The sequence below is a fragment of the Corticium candelabrum genome, chromosome 8 (genome assembly GCF_963422355.1).
Source record: "Corticium candelabrum chromosome 8, ooCorCand1.1, whole genome shotgun sequence".
Classification (NCBI taxonomy): Eukaryota; Metazoa; Porifera; class Homoscleromorpha; order Homosclerophorida; family Plakinidae; genus Corticium; species Corticium candelabrum.
Window position 1 is genome coordinate 1,400,199 of NC_085092.1, and position 17,007 is coordinate 1,417,205.

The 17,007-nt window shown below is 44.7% G+C and overlaps 3 protein-coding genes across 3 annotated transcripts; all 3 read right to left on the bottom strand.

Annotated features, from left to right (window-relative positions):
• Positions 1-4,735: 4,735 nt before the first annotated feature.
• LOC134183565 (ATP-dependent DNA helicase pif1-like) lies at positions 4,736-5,923 on the bottom strand. Its single transcript, XM_062651147.1, has one exon. It carries the CDS (start codon positions 5,889-5,891, stop codon positions 4,761-4,763), a length of 1,131 nt encoding a protein of 376 aa, XP_062507131.1. The 5' UTR covers positions 5,892-5,923; the 3' UTR covers positions 4,736-4,760.
• LOC134183647 (uncharacterized) lies at positions 5,896-8,349 on the bottom strand. Its single transcript, XM_062651231.1, has 2 exons — positions 6,009-8,349; positions 5,896-5,961 (listed from the first exon to the last, which is right to left on the bottom strand). Exons 1-2 carry the CDS (start codon positions 8,331-8,333, stop codon positions 5,896-5,898), a joined length of 2,391 nt encoding a protein of 796 aa, XP_062507215.1. The 5' UTR covers positions 8,334-8,349.
• Positions 8,350-8,374: 25 nt separating this feature from the next.
• Positions 8,375-8,915, bottom strand: LOC134183500 (uncharacterized). Its single transcript, XM_062651056.1, has 2 exons — positions 8,532-8,915; positions 8,375-8,454 (listed from the first exon to the last, which is right to left on the bottom strand). Exons 1-2 carry the CDS (start codon positions 8,892-8,894, stop codon positions 8,437-8,439), a joined length of 381 nt encoding a protein of 126 aa, XP_062507040.1. The 5' UTR covers positions 8,895-8,915; the 3' UTR covers positions 8,375-8,436.
• Between the last annotated feature and the right edge of the window lie 8,092 nt (positions 8,916-17,007).

Consider the following 17,007-nt stretch of genomic DNA (forward strand, 5'->3'; position numbering starts at 1 on the left):
CTTCTTACATGCAAACATGGAGGTGGGCCTGTGTGGCAACACGATGAAATTGTAAATGCATGGAGCACTTGTCTACATGAATTAAAGATTCATCACGAGAAAGAACCTCGACATCGTTACTCTGGAAATGACAATAGACCAGACATAGTTGTGTATGACTCTGGGTGTAGCTATGACTTTGATGTGGCTATGGCTCATCCTTTCAGCCAAGACGCTTTAGCTGCAGCAAGAAGGGAGGAAAGGAAGATGATCGAATACAAAAAACAACAACTTGCTGGCAATACATCAAGCCTCAATTTCACTCCTCTGGTATTTGAACATTTTGGAACATGGGGATCAGAAGCTACCAACTATCTAAACAAACTAGCCAGAAGATCAAGGGACATTGAAGGCTATACAAATGAAGCTGACTTTAGAGGTTTTTGGACAAAAAAATTCTCAATAATATTACAACGATGCAACGCTAGAGTCATCCTCCACAAGCTGACACGTGTCTTCCCTGGAGGAGAAGATGAGAACATACACAATAGAGACTACCAAAGTAGTTTGCATTAAACTAAAGCTGAACTCAGTAGATTTCTTGTATTTAGTGTTAGAAATGTAACGTAGAGTTTGTGTTTCAATAAATGAAATTGACAGACAGACAGACAGACAGACAGACAGACAGACAGACAGACAGACAGACAGACAGAACTATCAAGTTTGCTTTTGTGTCTTCGTGGGCTCATTCTGTGCATGAGCCGCCAAAACGTTTCGTAGCTTTAGAACCTCAGGTTGCTGTTTGTAAAAAGAGTGGTTAAACTCTGTAGGCCACATTCTTCATGAATGTCTAGATCCTGATCAATCAATGAATAATCTTTTGTCTAATATTAAGCGTCTACAGAGGCATCTGATATGAAAGCTGGCGTCAATATTTTATTGGATAAAGAATCTGGAAAGGATTCAGCACGATTAGGTTCCTTGCAAGGAAAAGTGCAGGCTCGTGGCTAAATGCCATTCCATTAACCCAGAATCTCGCAATCTTTGGCATTCATGAGATTGGGGATGGCAATGCCCTTGCCTTGCCTATGTTGGCAGATAAGTGCAAATTTGAATGTGGAAAAACCATTGATAGAGAAGGGTATCATCTGTTGACTTGTAAAGTTAGCGGTGGACCAGTGTGGTCTCACAACTGTCTGGTCTCTGCGTGGGCAGGTTGTCTCAGTTAGCTACATGTACCGAGCTACATGTACATAGAGACTCAAGATTGCACCACTTCCAGTGGAAGCCCAGACATGTATGTTGCTAAATCATTCTTCAGGCCAGTAGCAGAATTAGACATTGCTATATCATATTCAATCAGCAAAGATATTCTATCTAGAGCTGCTTATATTGATGGTGCTGCCGCATCCAGAAGAAAAAAGATTAAACACACAAAGTATAAATCCCAACTACTACCAAGAGCGTTTGCAACAACAACAATCCCTTTGGTATTTCAACATTATGGCAGATGGGGTGATGAGGCTCAACAGTTTTTAAGACTCTTTCTCTCACATATGTCTTATGATGATGACGATCGTCACAATGCATCAAGTTTTACAACAAATTGGGACAACTCTGATCAGTCAAGTTACAACAATGTAACTCTAGTGTAATTTCCAGAAAGACATCCCGTTTACTAGAACTTACAAGGAAAGTCAAGAGACTGAATATCCATAATTATTAATGTGCTTTACTGTACAGCCCTATATGGGGCTGGTTTCTGTAGGTTCTTAGTTTGACAGAAGATATGTGCGATTGAGACAGTAGACTTGCTTTAAAGTCCATTCGAACAATAGGTGCAGTGTGAGAATTGTGGGTGTGGACTTCGTCAATTTGGGCTGTCTAGTGGGGACAATAAGAAATTGAATTAGCGTAACGACTTCAATGACGTTTGCTAAACACAATGTAAACACTCATTACAAGCTTGTGATGGCATTCTAGAACAGCTGCAGAAATAATACTGACAAAAGTAGGTGCGAATGTCTTCCAAAGCTCTGAATTGAGTTCGCTTGTGACTCTGGAGACGTCATTGAGAACTAATTGGCTGTCTAGAGTATTCTAAGGAATGCAATTAAGGTAATTACATCTAATCTTTAGCTAGAATAGGATGGGCCATGTCCGACTGGGGTGGAGTCTGCATATGTAATATTCCGGAAGCTGCTCCTTCCAACGTATTTGAGCATCATTCTGACTGTTAGAATGCACCACTGTCTCCACCTCCACACGTGCGTTCCAGAGATATCATTTCCATGTTTGTTAGTGCCGGGATACCAAGATCTGGTAATTTTCCCACACTGCATCTATTGTTCGAATGGACCTTAGTTGTGTTGTATTTATATTTCAACGTGGAAAATATATGTATTGAACAGACAGAAAGACAGACAGACCCCGAATGTTGGACGTTAGGACTGCAGGACATTTGAGGATTCTCACGTAAAATCAGGAATGCTGACACCCCAGTCGAGAACGAAGCTGCTAGCAATGACTCTTCTACTCTTGATTTACCGTCTCGTTCTCCTTTGCATGCTAATTCAAGAAGCAGAGAGGAAACAGCATGGGAGCTTATACGAAACATTGCGTTGGAGGATGTAATCAATACAAATCTAACGGTGTCAGTACAAACTGTTGCTCCTGCTCTAGTAGACATGTTTCGAGAATGCTGCAACATCGCTCTTAAGAAAATTCTAGATGAACCTGAAATTGTCTGTGATCAGGCATGACTGATTTTGTATAAAAAGTTTGTTCAATTTCAATGGGATGAACTCATTGGAATACATCAGTCTGGCCAGGCACATAGTGATACGTCTAGACTAACAACAAGAAACATTCAACATTTTGAAATAAGGCTGCTCATTAATTGGTTAGATGTGTAAAGCTCTCTAGAGCTGCAAAGTTACTAACCAGCCACAGACTAGAACCTACGTATGTTGCTAAAACGTAGACAAAAAAGCATCCACAAAAAGACTACGATATTGCGAGATATCAGTTTGCACATTCTTTCAGTCCGATTGAGTTAGTTAGTAGTTGTATAAAGCTTCATTTCTAATAGCAGTTAACACTTTTCCAAGGGGCTCAGGTACAGGACCTCCGGATACCGGTATGAACACCTGAAGATCTTAGCTCAATGTGAATCAACTAAAAAAGGTCTATTTTCTCTTTGTTCAATGGTTGCCAAAGGCAGGATATCTTTCGGTGCATCAACCCTTCTTTCAACTTCTCGCCAAGTTGCTATTTCGAAGCCTTTTGCCATTGCATAGTCACTGAGGCGATGTGACAGCCAAAACTGTCCGTGTTCAAAAAAAAAGAAATCTATCGCTCAGTTTTCTCTCCTTTACAACATGGACTTGCAGACAAAGGTGGATCAGAACTGCTCGTGCATCACTTACAGCTGCTATTGGACTCACAGCCTGACTGGGCAATCGTCAAAACTGACATAAGAAATGCAAAAAATTTCTTTGGACCGATCGTGCCTTCTTGATGAAACCGCAAAGCCTTTTTCCAGATTTGTATCAGTACGTCTTTAGTCTGTATTCACAAAGTTCTCCTCTCATTTTACAAGATACGTCCAATTTTAACCTATTGTCACAACAGTGAGTTTATCAAGGGAAACCCTCTGGGGCCCTCTCATTTTTCAATTGCTATTCAACCAATCCTCGCAAAGGTTCAGGAACTACATTCTATCACACAATTTCTGGCATATCTAGATGATGAGTTTGTGATCGGTTCCCAGGCAGATGTTGTTTTAGCTCTCACTGCCTTGAAGGTATCGTTTTCTGCCAATGGTTTGCATATTTCTATGGAAAAGTGTGAACTGTTTGATGGCACGCTGATTTCTTCTCTACACATGCCTGAAGGCCTTAAAGTATTATCTTACAAGCTCCAATGCCCGGCTTCGCCCGGGGGACAACACCCGGGGGACAACACCCGGGTAATAGTTTAATCACACAAATTATCGATTTGCAGACACTGTTTGCTATTAATGACAGACAGACAGTACAGAAAAACACACAAACAGACAGACAGGTCGCTTTTATAGGTAGAGATTACAGCAGAAAGTATCTAAAAATGCGTTTGATGGTTGGAGAGGCAGAGGGGGTGTAGCCAAGTCACGTACAGTTTGTATAGAGAGATCTTTGTAGATTTCCAAACTCTCTGGTCTAGAGTGTTGGTTATCATCCCTGTGCAAAAAAAGTTGCAATCACAGCACAAACCAATTACACTAACTTATGCCCTTGTCAGTGCAACCCAAGCCAGACCACGTGGAGGTCAGGGCATATACTGGCTCAAAAAATTGGTTGAGACATGCTCAACCTGGAGCTCTCGCTCCGGTGGTATTTGAACGTTATGTACCTGCTTGATGTCTTCAGCATAGGTCTCTTTGAGAAATTGATGCATCACCAGCTGCTGCAGCCGCCAAAACGGTCTACTTTGTCCTGTTTGTTGCTGTGTGATACATATTGTCTCCCTACCTTTTAGTGCATTATTGTAGTGTTTGTCTGTTTAGTCGTTAGTCATTAATGTTTATCTAATTGACCATGTGTGCATGATTAAAAGCGGTGTCTTGAATGTTCAGTTGGGCTGAATTTACAGCCATGCAAAGGCACAGTCTGAGATGTCATGGAGTGCTTGCACACTCCTATTAACAGTCAACCTCTTCTAAGCTAACCCTCGTTCAGTCGCTGTTGGCCAGCATCATAGGTGATGTTGGCCATGAATGCCTGCAGTGAATATAAAGATGATCATCTTGTCGACAGCACTTCCTGGTACACTACGTTTTTGGTTTTTCCTTCTTTTGCCAAGAAAGTTAGTCCATGTTTGGAGGCAACTCTAGAAATGCCAACATAAAGCTGTCCATGGCTAAAGGATGGCTCGTGTAGATCTAGCCCTGCCACAGCTAAGGTCTGCCCTTGTGCCTTGTTAATAGTCATAGCAAAGCAGACCTTAACTGGAAACTGAAGTCGTTTGAATTCAAATGGTAGTCCAGTATCACTGGGAATTAGTGGTATCTTTGGCAGATACACGTCCTGGGCTTTATGCGGTCCAGTAGCAATAGTTGCTTCCAGACAGTTGTTCATCATTCTCTTTAGTATAAGACGTGTGCCGTTTGCAATCCCAGGAGCCAGATTTCGAACAACCATTAGAGGAATTCCCACCTTTAGAGCCAGTTTATGAGGAGGCATACCAGCAGGTTCCAGGGAGTTAAGAAACTCCGAGGGATAGTGTACTGCATCATCATCTCTGACCGTATCAATTGATTTATAGATCTTTATCTCTCCAGGAAACAGCTGAAGCATCTCCCAGTTAATATCACGAATGGAGACATTGTGTGGTGCGAGAATAGCTCGTTGCATTAGCCATTCGAAGTCTTGGTAGTGATGTTGCAAGTTTGGGTACACTCGCTCTATCAAGGTCTGAGGAGAGTCGGTAACTGTGCCAAGATCTTCTGGAATGAAGATGGTATGACGTCCTTCAACTACCGGTATATGACCGTTCCCAACTCGCAGCAAGAGACTTGCAAACTCAGCAGCGTTGGCGTCACCGTAGAGATAAGCTCTCATGTTAGTTGTCAAAGAATGTGTTTCTACGTGTTGCCATAAATGTGATGACTTGATGCAGGCATCAATTTCATTGGCACGTGTACCTCCTCGAATGACTGGTAATGTCTGACGAAAGTCCCCAGACAGGACAACTAAGATACCGCCAAATGGTCTTGAGGACTGCCTTAGGTCTTGTAATGTGCGATCTAAAGCCTCAAAAGCTAGTTTGTTAGCCATGGTTGCCTCGTCCCAAAATATAACGGCACATTCCTGTAGGAGTGTAGCCTTTGATGAACCTCGCTTGAGGTTGCACATAGGAAGGTCTGTGGTCATGAGATTAAGCGGTATCTTGAATGTCGAATGTGCTGTCTTCCCATTTGATAGTAGCTGTGCCGCAATGCCACTGCTGGCGACAGCAAGGGCGACAAATCCTCTTGATCTGAGGCGTGCCAGGAAAAGGTTAATCAGGTAGGTTTTACCTGTGCCACCTGGGGCATCAATAAAAATAATCCCTCCTTGCCCATGGTCCACCATATCTGTAATGCGAAGGTCAATGTTGCGTTGGTCAATCGTCAAATTCGTTTCATTTTCGTCTACAAATTGTTGCAGTGCTTCTCTGTCATAAGATTTTTCTCTAAGTAGGTCAACTGTCAGTCTGTCTTCATGTCCCCTGTTTACAGGCGGCAGTCCGTACTCTTCAAGTTTCTGTCCACTCATCTGCTGTACTAATTCCTGTAGTCGAAAGAGACACTCGTTGTACATATCATCACTATAGTCCATGTCAGGCTGTCCAGCTTCCCTCCTACACTGATGCAGTATGTCATCAGTCATATCATTTCGATATGCAGACCATATGGCAAGAGGGTCAGCAACATCACACGTGGTCAATATAACAGCAAACAGAGCACGTAGTGTAGATGCTCCGGCTCGCATGGCTGCCTCTTGCATGGCCATGGCCCAATGCAAGTCTTCTTCCAACAAACCCATGCAGTTACATGCTTCGCGAAAAGTCTGGCACTTTCGTGCATCAATCGTAAGCAAGTCATCAAAAGAGCAAGGTCCCCGCTTATGGTGAAGCAGAAGGCGTAAAAAGAAGCATTCCTGTTGCTTAGGATGCACGGCGTACACTCGACCAATGACCTCACTTTTTTTAAATGAAGTTATTTGACCATCACTGTAAACAGCTGTGCCAAGCCTTCGAGGGTTCCAGGTTTTGGTGCCTGAATGAAATGTAAAGTACTCGGGCACATTTACATAAAGCAAATTTTGAACAAACCTCTGGTCGGGCGTAGCAAGCTGGTCAAGATCTGGACGATACCGAGCGCAGAGATCAAAAAAAGCTGTCAACGTGGTTTTAGGTGGACGTTGAGCAAGAGCAACAGCATTTTGATCATTGTAAACAACCCTCTGCCCATTTAGTAGGTGGACATGAAGGTTTGTCACTGCTGGATGACGATCGTGAATGGTAAAGTTCAGTATTCTCCAGCAAGCTTCACTGCAACTGACGTATCTTGCTGTCTGGTACAGATCTATTTCATCGATAGGTTGGTTTTTTTCTAGCGAAAAAACTGCCATGTCCCTGCCCTTGTTGACATACTTTAGGACATACTTGATAGACTTGACACTTGTACAAAGCTCTACGTTGATATGACAGGCAAACATTCGGCAGAGGTAGGGAGAGTAAGGTACTACCCATCGATTGTCTATACAGACATCGTTACCTTTGATCTTCTTTATTCCTTGATTGCCACAATCATCGGGTTTACGTCGTCGATATAATGGATAACCATCATGGCCGCTCTGAGTATCACTTTTAAACTCTTTCGGGTAACGTTTCGTGCATGCTCCATCTCGCATGCAGGGTGAGTGCTTGTCCATGCGACCGCAAGGACCATGAATCATGTTTGTCATGACTATATCAAACAGCACCTTGTCAGAGTTAGGGTCAGGCAACTCAGCGGAAATAGCGGCATCGATGTCATCAGCATGAATGCTGTGCTCTGCAGTTAACCAAACTAAAATATGAGCATGTGGCAGACCACGTTTCTGCCATTCAATGGAACACAGGTATGCAATAGTCTTGCCGAAGATGCAGTGCTTGGTCAACTGTTTGATGAGTTCCTTTCTTTTTAGGTTAAAGACACGTGCAATTAGGTCTGGACGATGTTGTGCTGTCTGCATGGGCAGCAGTTCATCAGTGATTTCTTTCCAGCCGGGATTGCACGTCATTGTGATAAAAAGAGAAGGCCTACCAAACTTTCTAACATAGCACATGGCATCCTGTGTACGTTCATGCATGTACCGTGGTCCTCCAGTATAGGAGCTAGGTAAGATCACCGTCTTACCGATGTTTGTTGGATCTCCATCACTTGCCAGAAGTGCATCTCTCAACTCACCATATTGTTCAGCTCGAAGTTTTGTTTGCTCTCGCCGAAGGAAGCACAGCCGTTCGGTCTCTATTTTGGCGTACATGTCAACAACATATTGTTGCATCAGTCTCTGACACCGTAGCAAGATGTTAAAGTCTGCACCACCTCGCATCATCAGTCGATACGCATAATGTTTCATCGCAGATACTTTGTACTGGTTTGGGACTGGTTGGTCAGGAAAATAGTATCCATCATCTCCATGTGGAAGTATGAGAGGATACTGCAAAGCATCATAGCTGCGATGAGTTTCAGCTATTCTTGTAAGGCTGCCATCAGACTTACGAAGGACAATGTCTCTCTTTCCATGTTCTTCTGTGACCATAAGCACAGCTACCTCATCACACATTGGAGCATTAAACCGCCCTCTGTGTTCTCTAGAAGGCCTCTTGTCAGCATGAATCACAACCTTGTACTGCTGATCATATTCACGGAGAACGTCTTTGGCTAATTTAAAACTCTGCACATACCTATTGATGGCATGAAGCATGTTTTGTAAACCCTCAATGATATTTATCCTCAAACCAGGAACAATGCCTTGTCTTACTTGTATCTCTCTCTCCACATCACCCAAAAAGTAGATTTGAGCAAATTTGGATTCTTCATTAGGCAAAGGGCACAGGCTTCCAATGAGGTGGTACACTTGACCTTGCACTTTGAAGCAAGGATTCCATCCATGTGTTTCCTTAATTTCATTGCAACCCATTGATGTCATCTGAAAAGCTGAATTGTACTTGCGAATATTTGTAAGGAAATGCCTAGACGTTTCTGAGTCACCTAGAAGCAATGATTTTAGCAAGAGCGGTGGATCTTGCAGAGTTGCCAGTTTCACTTTTCCGCTACTGCAACACATGCCAGGTGCTTCTCCTTTCCACTTCATAGCGCCGCAGTTGACACACACGTTTGTCATAGAGCCAATACAACACGGAAGTGGAGGTTGTGCTGCATCATAGTTCAGAGCTGGTGGAATGTTCGGTTGCTGTCGCACTCTTGTTGCAGTATGTCTTTCTCGATCACTGTGAAGTCGTCGCTGTCTAGCTAGCTCATCTTCCGCTGCACGCGCTGCAGCAGTTCTGTTGCAGTGGGCGGCCAATCGTTCTTGTCTGGCTAGCTCATCTTCCGCTGCACGCGCTGCAGCAGTTCTGTTGCAGTCGGAGGCCAATCGCTCGTGTCTGGCTAGCTCATCTTCCGCTGTACGCGCTGCAGCAGTTCTGTTGCAGTCGGCGGCCAATCGCTCGTGTCTGGCTAGCTCATCTTCCGCTGCACGCGCTGCAGCAGTTCTGTTGCAGTCGGCGGCCAATCGTTCTTGTCTGGCTAGCTCATTTTCCGCTGCACGCGCTGCAGCAGTTCTGTTGCAGTCGGCGGCCAATCGTTCTTGTCTGGCTAGCTCATCTTCCGCTGCACGCGCTGCAGCAGTTCTGTTGCAGTCGGCGGCCAATCGTTCTTGTCTGGCTAGCTCATCTTCCGCTGCACGCGCTGCAGTAGTTCTGTTGCGGTCGGCGGCCAATCGTTCTTGTCTGGCTACAGTGTGTTCATCTACGCGAGTTCTAGCAGTGGTATCACGATTAATCTGAAGTCGTCGCTGTCTGTCTAACTCGTTTTCGTTCGCGCGAGCCGTAGCGCTTCTGTGTCTGTCGCTGTCTAGTCGCCATTGTCTAGCTGCCTCACCTTGCTCAGCACGCGCTCTCGCCACTCTATCTCTACCGGAGTCCAAACGTTGCCGTCTCGCTACTTCGTCTTCTTCTAAACGTCTCCGTTTTTGACTGGCTGCAGCTGTCGATGAAAAAACTGTCTTTCGTCTCTTCGGAGGCATTGTAAAAACGACGCAAAATGTCGCGTATAGACTTGGAAATCCTATATTGCGCAGCTAGTAGACTGTAATGTTTTGGCGACAGTAGAGTGTAATCTTTTGTCAGTAACCGTTTACTGTCACTAATTAGCCGTGGTGTTAGTTCACTAAAGGCATATCAAGTGCGTTGACATCTGTGACGTTTGCTATTAATTAAGATAACGTAAGATTATCGGCAGTGCGAAAGATCCTGTACAGACATCGGCACTTCTCTCCGCTGCAGGGAGTGCATACTGTCCGATGTCAGGAACGGGCCGGTAAATTCGGTGTAGATACGTAGTGATTAGTTGAAGTCACGTGCAATACTTACCCGGATAATCCGTTCCCCGTATACAACGAATGCCGACTCGTGTCATTTCGACAGTCCCGCTGAACGTCGTCTGTTCGAAGACGTTGCTGGCGTTTCGGGGAACAGGTGCATCAAACACGGCAGCTCCGTATCTAACGAAGTCACGACGCGTACCGACTGTCGTCATTTCGACAGTCCCGCTGAACGTCGTCTCTTCGAAGACGTTGCTGGCGTTTCGGGGAACAGGTGCATCGAACACGGCAGCTCTTCGACGGTCGCAGACTGGCAAACGACTGTGTGCGTATTTTTTCGAGACCCGGATATCAGCAAGAATATCTTCCTTTTCCCGACGTCGTCGGCAATAGACGACACGCTCGGCGCGTACCGTCCGACGTCGGGAACGGGCAGTCTAAATTCGGTGGAGACACGATGCGCCGTTCCGGAGATATTCGCGCGCGAGCGGAAGCGAGCGCGATCGGCGGGAAACGGCTTCGTCGTGGGAGAAGTCAGGAAGACGACCGCGGTCTGACTTTCGACCTGAATGAATTCGGCGTGCGCGAGCGAAATTCGGCCGAGATCGGACTCGCCGTCTTCGAGAGACGCTCGTACGTACGGGCACACAGACAGACAGACAGACAGACAGACACACAGACACCTCTCCTTTATATATAGAGATGGTATCACAATCTTAGAAGTTCCTGTTGGCCAAGTGCAATATGTTGCAGAGATCTGTCTAAATTTTGCAAAATCAAGCCAAGCTCAACTGTTGTAACTAGAAGATGTGCAGCGTGGATGTTTACTTCTGAGATATCGCCATGTCACACGTATGAATCGTCTCATCAGATCTGTAAACCCAGAAAATGTACGTTCAACAGTTCAGGCCCATGCCAGCTGACAAAGTCGACGTTTATATGATAAGTTCAGTGCCCTGACCTAACCAACAAGAACTGGCTTTAAGCTACTTTGCTCATTAGGCATGGTGGATTCGGATTGACAAACAGTGAGTCATTGTTTGCTGATGCTATCGTAGCAGGTTGGGCACAATCTATCCAAGCACTTCCTGCTCGGTTCCCTTCCACTACTAATGGCAAATCTTTGGTCTGCCTATTTGAGGAAAGAATGAGCATAGCGTTAAAGTCTTCTATTCCTGACAACCATTTCTTAGTAGACATCCTTCGTGACACTAAAAATGTCCAATTCCAACTAATATTGGAATGTACTAAGCATACTCTCTCAAAATCTATACAAGTATTGAAGTCTAAGAGAGATAGGACTCGCTTGAGATCTCTGCAAGGGAGGGATATAGAATTATCGTTACATGCTATTCACACTTCCACTAAGTTTGCAGTTAATTCTGGTGATAACCATTTGGCAATACGTGTACGAATGGAATGTAGAATGCCATTGTCGTCTCTTCTAAGGCAGTGAGAATGTAGTCGAAGGATTGATCAGCATGGTTTTCACCTTCGCACTTGCAAAACAGGGAGTATAGCCCTGTTTGTTTACACAATGCCGTCACTGCACGGTGTCTGGGATGATTGTTCAGGAACCTTATCAATCCCTCGTCATGTTAAGTTATGCTAACAGCAACCACCGACCAGACATTTTCATTATTGATGCTTGCATGAAACATTGCATGATTTTGATATTTCACTGGCTCTCCCTTGGAATCAAGACATAATTGAAAAAGCACAGCGTAAGATAAGCATGCAGCAGCACAAGCCAGAGAAGTGAAGGACAAAACGTATAAGGACAAGATACTAGCAGCAAAAGAGCATGCAAAAACCATCCCCTTAGTACTGGAACACTCTGGGCGTTGGGGCTAAGAAGCTCACAAGTATCTCAATGAACTGTTTGAGAAATCGGTAACAGATCAGGTAAAAGGGAGGCCAGTTCAAGAATTATTGGATGCGATGCTTATCAGTTGTTCTGCAATAATGTAATGCTGAAGTTTTTTCAAAAAAGATTAGCCGTCAGGTGAAGAACATTGAGTGTATTACATATGCTTACTACACTTTGTTTCCGTTAATGTGACTGGTGTAACTCGACCCATGGGTCGAGCACTCACTAGTTAGCTGTGGTGCCTTGCCTTTTACTGACGTTCACTGTATGGTAGTATTGATGCTGATATAAAGACAGACAGACCTGGTAATTTACCATTTGGTTAGTTTGCGAAAGAACAAGTTTGTAGAGGTGGAGTGTCCTTTCACCATTTGCCACGTGTCCGAAGTGGGCAAATTTTTTGGGGGGACAACCTTTTGACTTAGCCGCTGGAGCGAACTGTGCGCTGTTAGTACAAGGCTAGCGGCGCAGCCTTTGATTTTTAGTAGACGATGGACATTTTACAACCGTGAGTTTGACATAAACGAAGTGCTGTCTTTTTGCGCATCTCTCGAGCAGCAACCTGTACAGTCTATTCAAAGATAGCCCCGGTTTTGAAAATCGTCTGCTGAACGTTGTTTTCTCTGCGCAAATTGACTTCAAATAGATTGGAGGGCAGGTAACGTGATAAATTACTATGAATTGCGGTTAAACGTTTTTGTTATTTCTTAGTCTTTTTTGGGTGCATGTAGCTATGCACATTGCCTGAATTGAATTGTACGGCAACATTTACGCTGTTGCATACACTGCATACATCAAATTATGTACTATTTATTGCAAATCTATTTTCTGTGTGCAATGATGTCATATGCAATTAATTAATATTACAATTTTATAATGCAAACTAATACTGTACCTCAATTCTATTAACATGTGAACATTACATAATTCAAATGACAGCTTGATATATTTTAAGCAGTACTTAGTTGGTATAAACACGTACGTAAAATAATCTAGAGACATTTCAATAATCATAACAAGTCATTTGTTTTACCGTTATTAAATAGTTAGTGAATGAGTTAAATACAATGCAGAATCTTTCTTACCAAGCATGCCAGTTAACCTTACTTGACACCCAACCTCATTAAATATCAGGGCAACTTCACCCAAAGGTCTGAGGGTGCCTTATATTTCATTCTCTTGTTGAAGAAGAACATAGTCTGCATGGGCTTTGGCAATACTCTCTTCTGACGACACAGAATCATGAATATTTGAAGCAGTAAATTGCTTCAGTGAGGTGACATTTGGTAGTTGAATGATGTCAAAATCTCTCAGTGCTTCATATGCAGATGGAGATCGTATGTATACAGCTAGAGCTTAATGTTAAAAATAGCATATCACTGCTATCGGTCGATTATAAAATCTTAACCAAACTATTAGCGTCTCGCCTGACGAGCGTTCTACAGACAATCGTCCACGAAAACCAGACGTGTTGCGTACCGGAGAGATCGATCAGAGACAGCTGTCGCGTCTTACAAGACACGGTCGACTACTGCGAGGCGACAGACAGGGAAGCCGGACTCGTCAGCCTCGATCAGGAGAAAGCCTTCGACAGAGTCGAATGGTCCTTTCTCGACAAAGTGATGGCAGCCATGAATATTGGCGAGATCTTTCGTTCATACATTTCGACAGTGTATCGAGACGTGTCGAGTCGTGTCATTGTCAACGGCTGGATTTCACGAAAGATCCACCCGACACGAGGAGTGCGTCAGGGCTGCCCCTTATCACCCATTCTGTATGTGTTAGTCGCGGAGACGCTATCTTCTACTATCAGAAGTACTGCCATCACAGGCTTGTAATTGCCGCAGACCCACAGAGTATTGAAAGTGGCACAGTACGCAGACGTCACTACCGTAGTTACGACTTCTGACCGCGACTTCCGTATCCTTCAAGAGTGTTTATCTTTGTATCAAGACGGCAGTGGGGCACGACTAAATATCTCCAAGTCCCGCGGTCTGCTTGTGGGGCCTTGGAGGGAGCGCACAGACCGGCCTATGTCTCTGTCGTGGACGACAGACAGCCTCAAACTTTTAGGCATACACGTCGGTGCCGCTCGTTCCCTAAACGAAACGAACTGGCAAGGAGCAATCGACAAGATGCGGGCTGTACTACACTTTCGAAAACCACGCGATCTTTCCCTCGCCGGACGTTCGTATGTGGCACGTACGCTAGCGGCGTCCAAATTGTGGTACGTGGCTCAGGTAGTTCCGGCACCACCACGAATGATCGGCGAGATCAACACGGCCATGTGGAAATTCATCTGGAAAGATCACGCCGAACTCGTAAGCCGACGAGTCTGTTGTCGGACCAGGCGCAACGGATGTTGGCCGGAATCGTAATCCACGACAAAGTCGCTGCTATACAATTACAGTGGATCTCTAGACTGACGAGTACCGGCGACGACAGTTGGAAGTACTTCGCGCGATTTTGGCTAGATCGAGCAGCCAGTCCTTTTACCGAGCATCGTGGCCTCTTGTCAGGAAACCGATCTCCCGTTTCCTCGGCCATACCACCTTTCTACTTGTCCTTGCTTAAAACCTATCGACTTTTCAACGGTGCCGACAGGACTAGCCCGTCTACGTTGTCGGAGGCGACTTCACAGTCTCTGTTCGGCAACCCACATCACCGATCCGAGCGGCAGACCGTTCTTTTCGCTTTCCGTGGCGACCGCGGGACTGTGCATTGTCGGTGATTTACGAGAGAACAATAGATGGAAAGAGATCGGACAATTACAACAACGATATCAAGTCGGACCATACTTTCTTAAAGGCTTTGTGCGTAAGCTGCACACTGCCATACCAGCCGTATGGTTTACATTGCCCGACACTGAAGCCACTCCGTCATTGTTATCGATTTTCTTTCCACCTAAGACGCCGATTCCTCTTTCCTCCAAGAGAATGTACGTTCAGATGGTAAAATGCGGAGATGTCAGACCACTAGCCGAGGATAAGTGGACGCTCCCTTCTTGGTCGGAGGGCTGGTCGACAGCTTGCTCCGCTCTTCGGGATGCAAGACTGAACACCCATATTCCAACGATATTGCTTTCAAATTTCTCCATCGCGTTCTTCCGACTCCAGACCGTCTGACACTCTTCCGACCTTCTCACGACACCTCTTGTGTAACTCGTGTGGCGACGGACGGGCTGATCTCGAGCATATTTTCGCTCGTTGTCCGTCGGCGAGGTCTCTCCAGCCTTCTTTACGACGTATTCTCACCTGCTTCCTGTCTAACGTTCCGTCCGATGTGACTCTTTTGTCTGCTCCGTTTTTGTGTGGTCTATCGCTATCATCACCCGCATCGTTTATCGTCTGGACCTCATCGCATCCTATTGGCAACATCGTAATTCTTTAAATTCTAATAGCATATTGAGTGTAACAGCGTCGGCCATCAGGCGGCGGATCGTGGAGGAATGGCACGAAGCCAGCCTTCATCGTCCGCCGAGAATTGATTTCTTTTCTCGCCAATAGAGACCACCGGATAGGTCGTGCGCTTTGTGCTTTGAGGATGGCGACGGCGGCCTTGACATCCGCCTGTCTCCTCTGTTGGGTATACTAATATAAAACCAAAAAAGCATGTGATCTAGTCAGTCACTCAGTCAGTCATTCATAACCGTGTAGTCAGTCTGTGTGTATGTCCACATTTTAGAAAAACGGTCCTGATGGACTTAACATGTACACCTCGCACCTCGGCGTGAGTCGGGCCGGGGCACCATAGATCGCATTCATTTAGTCAGTTTTTACTTCTCGTGCAACACTAATGATTATCATACATGAGACCTGTCCAAATACGACTCAGACAGGAGTCACAAGAAGAAATTCTTGTGGCTTGCGGAAAGGCCTGGTTCGGTCCCCGGGTGATTTTGACGTGCTGGTGCACTCAACCCGTGTCTCAAAAAAAAGATGATTTGTTGAAAAGTTTAGATAAATCAGGTTTGGAAGCAAGAATTGAAGACATGGATGTGGGTTGTGTAGTATATGCAGATGACATCGTACTGCTATCTCCCACTGTGGATGGTTTGCAGAAAATGATTGACGTGAGTTCATCATTTGCAAATGATCACAATCTGACTTTTATAACAGTACGAAATGCTTGACAATCAAGTTCACGGCAACGAGAGTCATCCCCTGCGGTTACAGAGTTCTCTATCGTTAGTGATGATTTATTGTGTAGTCCAAAGTTTATATAAAGACAGACAATTATGGTTAGGGTTAGAGACATAGAGACAATTTATAGAGACATATATGGAGACAGTTTACGACATACGTCAAGGTGTCCTGTTGGAAATCTGTTTGCTGTAAAGTATAGTGAATTGACTTTCTGTGTCGACTTAGTTTTATTTGTGTTCTGTTGTTGTCTTGTTTGTGTAGCGTCTTCGTTGGTATGCTTGTATGTTACGTCTTGTGTTGCCCCTGCGAGGGAACTGCAACTGTAATTTTTGTGATACATGTATATAAGAAGTATAATATAAAGTATTTGAACATGTAGCAACTCTCTAGACAACATTGTACAAGTACAGTAACACTCACTTCAGTACAGTACTACTCAAGCAGCTAGACAGGAAAGTGGAGCGCTCTGAAAGTGATAAATCTGCATGTCCTTCAAGAGCTGACCCTGGTGAGGGGACCCGGCTTTCTTCTTGTTGTCGGGTTATTGTTCGAGCGTTGATCACCTTTCTCGCAGTTTCCTCCTGCCGCCGTCTTGTCCGAAGTTCTCGACCTGACGTTAATTCAAAGTTACCATATTAGGATAGGGGCACTAATTGGCTCCGCCTCTTACCATCAAAACGATATCACCTCACCCATGCCGAGACGGACGCTCCACCTTTTCTCTTTGTATGCTCCTGATTAAGTCTATTTACTAACTAAGTTAATGAGAGGGGTATTTTAGACACCTATTAAAGGAAAGTGAAGTAATGTAGTGCAGTCACGAGATCTTTACAATTGTATTTACCTTGTAAGCTCGACTAAGTCCCGCAGCATAAATAAGACCCGCATCAGCAACAGG

Bases quoted from the DNA above. Each gene is read 5' to 3' on its own strand.
- LOC134183565 (XM_062651147.1), bottom strand. From the start codon at position 5,891: ATGACCACAGACCTTCCTATGTGCAACCTCAAGCGAGGTTCATCAAAG.
- LOC134183647 (XM_062651231.1), bottom strand. From the start codon at position 8,333: ATGTGTGATGAGGTAGCTGTGCTTATGGTCACAGAAGAACATGGAAAG. The intron at 5,962-6,008 runs GCACGCCTCAGA...TGTCGCCAGCAG, and splicing joins ACCTGATTAACCTTTTCCTG to TGGCATTGCGGCACAGCTAC.
- LOC134183500 (XM_062651056.1), bottom strand. From the start codon at position 8,894: ATGACAAACGTGTGTGTCAACTGCGGCGCTATGAAGTGGAAAGGAGAA.